General features: G+C 54.7%; 1 protein-coding gene across 1 annotated transcript in view; it reads left to right on the forward strand.

The window, feature by feature from the left end:
* The first annotated feature begins 415 nt into the window (after positions 1–415).
* Positions 416–6,660, forward strand: part of LOC138816112 (pseudouridine-5'-phosphatase-like) — a 6,468-nt gene continuing 223 nt past the window's right edge. The window contains exons 1-4 of the mRNA XM_070005654.1: positions 416–439; positions 493–670; positions 4,773–5,008; positions 6,603–6,660. The exon at positions 6,603–6,660 is cut by the window's right edge and continues 223 nt beyond it. Coding sequence (XP_069861755.1) covers positions 416–439; positions 493–670; positions 4,773–5,008; positions 6,603–6,660 — 496 coding nt within the window. The remainder of the gene's footprint in view (positions 440–492; positions 671–4,772; positions 5,009–6,602) is intronic.

Consider the following 6,660-nt stretch of genomic DNA (forward strand, 5'->3'; position numbering starts at 1 on the left):
AGCCACGCCCACTGACTCTCCCGTCAGCTCCACGCCCTGCAGGCCACGCCCATCAGAAAGCCACGCCCTCCCGCGTCCCCGCCTCTTAAAGGTGCCTCGTCCCGGAGGCCTCCACGCACCGACGGTGGCCCGGGGGCCGCCCGGGTCGTCGTCCTCGGGGGTCCTGCGCGCTTCCGCTTCCGCTTCCGGATCCGGACGGCGTAGTGGTGGCCATGGCGGCGGCGGCGGCGGCGACGCTCCGCGGCCCCGCCACGGCTGCATTTCCGGGCGCGGCCGCCGGCGCCCTCGCATCGATGTCATCAGCCGGCGCCAAGACGCGGGCGCCCATGCGCGCGCTCTCGGCGGAGCGCCACTGCGCATGCACATAGGGTTAGCGGGGGAGGGGCCGAACGCTCCCAGCGGAGAGCCATTGCGCATGCGCAGAGGGTTCTTCAGCGGGGTTAGGCAGCTGGGAGGGGCTGAGCCAGCCTGCGCCAATGCGCATGCGCACAGGGTTCGTCAGCAGGGAGGGGCCTAGCGCTCCCGGCGGAGCGCCGCTGCGCACGCGTGTCTCTTGGCTGCTTGTTCCCACTGCCCTCCCGCGTGTGGACCCACGGCGCATGCGCACAGGTTGAATCGGCCGGGAGGCGCAGAGCGGACCCTGGAGGGTCGAGTTGCGCATGCGCACAGCGTGAGTCCGCCGGGAGGTGCCTAGGGGACCCCGGAGGATCGAGGTTCCGTCCGCATTGCGCATGCGCACTGGTTGAGTCGTCCGGCACCGTCCGGGCCGAGCGTGTGGTGCGTGCATGCGTGGGATTCCCTCGGTTGGTCTGGTTGGTACTGCGCATGCGTGCCACCTGGGGGGGGGAGGTCCTCCGCGCTGCACTGCGCATGCCTGAGCCAGCACGCCCCGTCCCTCCCCCCCCCTGCCCCCCCCCCCCCGCCGAGCAGGAACACGCATGCGTGTGCTCCCGGGCTCTGCGAGGTACGGATCTGCGCATGCGCGGGATTGGGCTGCGCTGCCCTGCAACGCGCATGCGCGGTTCCCAGAGACAGACTGACAGACACAGGGACAGTGAAACAGAGTCAGACAGACACTGGGACAGAGACAGACACACAGATGGACACAGAGAGACACAGACAGATAGATGGACACAGACAGACACAGAGAAGACAGAGACATGGGCAGGCATAGACAGACAGACACAGAATGACAGACAGAGAGACAGACAGACAGAGGCAGAGCCAGACAGACAGGGAATGACAGAGAGAGACAGACACAGGCCGACAGACAGAGACGGACAGACATAGAGCAAGACAGACAGACACTGGGACAAAGACAGACAGAGACAGACACACAGATGGACACAGAGAGAGACACAGACAGATGGATAGACAGACATAGGCAGAGACAGACACAGACATAGAGAAAGACAGACAGACACAGAGAATGACAGACAGACACGAAAGACAGAGAATGACAGAGAGACAGACAGACAGACACAGACAGACAGATACTGACACAGGCAGACAAAGAAAGACAGAACGAGACCCAGACAGACACAGGAGACAGAGACAGAGAGACAAAGAGACAGACAGACACAGAAGTCAGAAGTAGACTGATGACAGACAGACAGACCGAGACAGACAAAGACAGAATGAGACAGAGACAGACAGACAGTGAGACAGACATGGACAGGCAGACCAACAGGCAGACACAGACAAGACAGACAGACAGAAAGACAGAGACAGAAGTAGACTGATAGACACAGACAGACAGACAAAGAGAGAGAACGAGACACAGACAGACTGACAGAGGAGACAGACAGAGACAGAGAGACAAAGACAGACAGACACAGACATGGACAGGTAGAGACACGCAGACCAACAGACAGACTGACAGAGGAGACAGACAAAGACAGAGACAGACAGAAGAAGACACAGACAGACAGACAGACAGAGACAGAGACAGAGCTTGACCTACTCCATTGAGGTCAGGACTTGGTTCCAAGTCACTCAAGTGTGAAAATGTTAATCCCACCCATATTTAATCAACATCCATCCACCCATCCATCATCCATCCATCCACCCACCCATCCACCTATCCATCCACCCATCTATTCACCCATCCATCCATCCATCCATCCATCCACCCATCCACCCTCTGATCCACCCATCCATCCATCCACCCATCCGTCCACCTATCCATCCATCCACCCATCCATCTATCCACCCATCCATCCACCCACCCACCCATCCATCCATCCACCCATCCATCCATCCATCCACCCATCTACCCATCTATCCACCCATCCATCCATCCACCCATCCACCCATCTATCCACCCATCCATCCATCCACCCATCCACCCATCTATCCACCCATCCATCCATCCACCCATCCATCCATCCAGCCATCCATCCATCCAGCCACCCTCCCATCCATCCACTCATCCATCCACCCACCCATCCATCCATCCATCCACCCATCCATCCATCCTCCATTGAGATGAACACTTGGGTCCAAGTCACTCAACTGTGCAAATGTTAATCCCTTCCATATTCCATCAACAGCAGGACTTGGGTCCAACTCATTCAAGTGTGCAAATGTTAATCCCTTCCCTCCTTCCTCCATGGAGAGGAGTTGGGTCCGTCACTCAATTGTGCAAATGTTAATCCCATCCGTCTGTCCTCCATCCAGATGAGGACTTGGGTCCAACTCACTGAAGTGTGCAAACGTTAATCCCACCCATATTGTATCAGGACTTGGGTCCAAGTCACTCAAATGTGTAAATGTTAATCCCATCCATATTCAATCAACATCCATCCACCCACCCATCCATCCACCCATCCACCCACCCATCCCCCATCCATCCATCCACCCTTCTATCCACCCATCTATCCATCCATCCACCCATCCGTCTATCTGTCTGTCTGTCCATCTATGCATCCATCCCTCTGTCTATCCAGGTGTCTGTCTATCTACTCTCTGTCTGTCTGTCCATTCATGGATCCATCCATCCATCTGTCTATCCACATGTCTGTCTGTCTATCTATCTACTATATCTATCCACCTATCTGTCTGTCTGTGTGTCTATCTATACATCTCTCTGTCTGTCCAACCATCCATCCATCTATCCATCTATTCATGTATCTTATCTGTGTATCTATCTATCATCTATCCATCTACCAGCCTGTCTGTCCATCCTTCTGTCCATCTGTCTATCCATCCATCTGTCCATCTGTCAGTCTGTCTGTCTGTCCATCCATCCATCTATCCATCTATTATCCATCTATCCATCTGTCTGTCTGTCCATCCATCCACCCATTTGTCTATCCATCTATCCATCTGTCAGTCTGTCTGTCTATCCATCTATCTGTCTGTCCATCCATCTGCCCATCTGTCTATCCATCTATCCATCTGTCAGTCTGTCCATCCATCCATCTACCCATCTATCAGTCTGTCTGTCTGTCCATCCATCCACCCATCTGTCTATCCGTCTTATCTATCCATCTTTCAGTCTGTCTGTCCATCCATCCATCCATCTATCTAGGTATCAGTCTGTCTGTCTGTCCATCGATCCATCCATCTAGCTAGCTATCAGTCTGTCTGTCTGTCCATCCATCCACCCATCTGTCTATCCATCTATCCATGTATCAGTCTGTCTGTCTGTCCATCCTTCCGCCCATCTGTCCATCCATCTCTCAGTCTGTCTGTCTGTCCATCCATCCGCCCATCTGTCTATCCATCCATCTATCCATCTGTCAGTCTGTCTGTCTGGGTGAAGAACTCTGAAAAGGGACAAACTTTCTAGAACCATCTCCTTTCCCCGGGCCGTTGTGTGTGTGTGTGTGTGTGTGTGTGTGTGTGTGTGTGTGTGTGTGTCTGTCTGTCTGTCTGTCTGTCTGTCTGTCTGTCTGTCTGTGTGTACATCCTAGACTTCACCGGTCCATCTGCCATGACCGTTGGATTCAGAACCTTCTAGAACGCGGTGCCGTCTCCACCACCCTATCTAGGACTCGCTGCCCAGTGCTCGGGACAAGATGTCATCTGCTCATACACGTGTGTGCGTGCGTGTGCGTGCATGTGGCCCGGCCGGTCGCCCTGGGTCACCATGATGATGATGATGATGATGATGATGATGATGATGATGATGATGATGATGATGATGGATGGATGGATGGGTGGGTGGATGGATGGATGGGTGGATGGATGGATGGATGGATGGTGGATGGATGGGTGGATGGATGAATTGATGGATGGATGGGTGGGTGGATGGGTGGATGGATGGGTTGATGGATGGGTCAATGGATGGATGGATGGATGGATGGATAGATGAGTGGATGGGTGGGTGGATGGATGGATGGATGAATGGATGGATGGGTGGATGGATGAATGGATGGATGGGTGGCTGGCTGGGTAGATGGATGGATGATGGGTGGGTGGGTGGATGGATGAGTAGATGGATGGATGGATGGATGGATGGGTAGGTGGATGGATGAGTGGATGGATGGGTGGCTGGCTGGGTAGATGGATTGATTGATGGATTGATGGATCGGTGGATGGGTGGATGGATGGATGGATGGATGAATGGATGGATAGATAGATGGATGGGTGGATGGATGGGTGGATGGATGGGTGGGTGGATGGATGGATGGATAGATAGATGGATGGGTGGATGGATGGGTGGATCGGTAGATGGATGGATGGATGGGTGGATGGATGGATTTGTGGATTTCCCCCCTAGGCCACCAAAGACCTAAGTTCTTCTCCTCCTGTCTCTCTGTCTCCAGGTGCAGAGAAGTTGATCCTCCACATACAGAAGCACAGCATCCCCTTCGCCCTGGCCACCAGCTCAGGGACTGAGGCCTACCAGGCCAAGACCAGCGCACACCGGGAGCTGTTCGGTGCCTTTCACCACATGGTGCTGGGTGATGACCCCGAGGTCAAGGCCAGCAAGCCCGCCCCGGACATCTTCCTGGCCTGTGCCCGCAGGTTCTCCGGACATCTTCCTGGCCTGCAACCGGAGGTTCTCTCCTAATCCCCCCCCCCCCGTCAACCAGGTAAACTGAGGCCTTGGGCCTCGGGTCCACTGCATGGACCACACACAGAGAGACACACAGACAGACAGACATGGACGGATACACAGATACACAGACCAGACAGACAGACAGCCAGACACAGAAACACACAGATAGACGCAGAGACGGACACAGAGACACAGATAGACACATGGACAAACCAGACAGACATGCAGACAGACAGACAGGCAGATAGACACACAGACTGACAGGCAGACAAACCAGATAGAGACACAGACACAGAGACAGACTCATAGACAGACAGACAGACAGACCACAGAGACACGGACAGACAGACACACTCCGATAGACAGACAGACACACTGACAGAGAGATAGACACACAGACACAGAGACCAGACAGATAGACAGACAGACAGACACAAGAGACGGGACAGACACACAGATTCACAGACCTACCAGACAGACCACAGAGACACAGACAGACAGACACACTGATAGACACACACACAGACAGATAGACAAAGACAGACGCACAGATACACAGACCATGCAGACAGACAGACAGACAGAGCACAGAGACACGGACAGACAGACACACACCAATAGACAGAGAGATAGACATACATACGCAGACAGACACACAGACAGACAGACTACAGAGACACACAAATAGGCATATAGACAGACAGACGGATACAGAGACAGACACACACAGATAGACAGACACAGAGACACTTAACCAGACACAGACAGACACACATACAGAGACAGACAGACAGACATAAGAGTCCAGACAGACAGATACACAGAACAGACCAGACAGACCGACCACAGAGACACAGACAGACAGATATAGGGACAGACAGACACACAGAGACAGACAGAGAGACATGGACAGACACACAATCACACAGACGGATGGACGGATGGAGAGACGGATGGACAGATGGCCCCAGGGGAACAGGGAGGGAGACTCCTTGGCACAGTGCTCACCTGGCCCACACCAGGCCCTGGGTGGGGGAGGCCTCGAAATCACACACAGAACATGCCAGTAGGCACGCCGTGGCTCGACGGTCATCTTCCCTCCTTCCTTCCCTCCTTCCTTCCCTCCTTCCTTCCTTCCTTCACTACTTCCTTCACTCCTTCCTTCCTTCCCTCCCTCCTTCTTTCCCTCCCTCCTTCCTTCCCTCCTTCCTTCCCTCCCTCCTTCCTTCCTTCCCTCCCTCCTTCCTTCCCTCCTTCCTTCCCTCTCTCCTTCCTTCCCTCCTTCCTTCCCTCCTTCCCTCCTTCTTTCCCTCCTTCCCTCCTTCTTTCCCTCCTTCCCTCCCTCCTTCCTTCTTTCCCTCCATCCTTCTTTCCTTCCTTCCTTCCTTCCTTCCTTCCCTCCTTCCTTCTTGTTCCTTCCCTCCATCCTTCCTTTTCATCTTTCCTTCCTTCCCTCCTTCCTTCCTTCCCTCCTTCCCTCCTTCCTTCTTTCCTTCCTTCCTTCCCCCCTTCCTTCCCTCCAACACTGGGCACCCGGCCCACCCCCCGGCCGACCTCTCACTCCGCGTGTCTCTCTCGCCCTCTGACCCCGCAGTGCCTGGTGCTGGAGGACACGCCCCACGGCATGGCGGTCGCCCAGGCAGCGGGGATGC

The sequence above is a fragment of the Dipodomys merriami genome, unplaced genomic scaffold, assembly GCF_024711535.1.
Source record: "Dipodomys merriami isolate MVZ:Mamm:240054 unplaced genomic scaffold, mDipMer1.0.p SCAF_686, whole genome shotgun sequence".
Classification (NCBI taxonomy): domain Eukaryota; kingdom Metazoa; phylum Chordata; class Mammalia; order Rodentia; family Heteromyidae; genus Dipodomys; species Dipodomys merriami.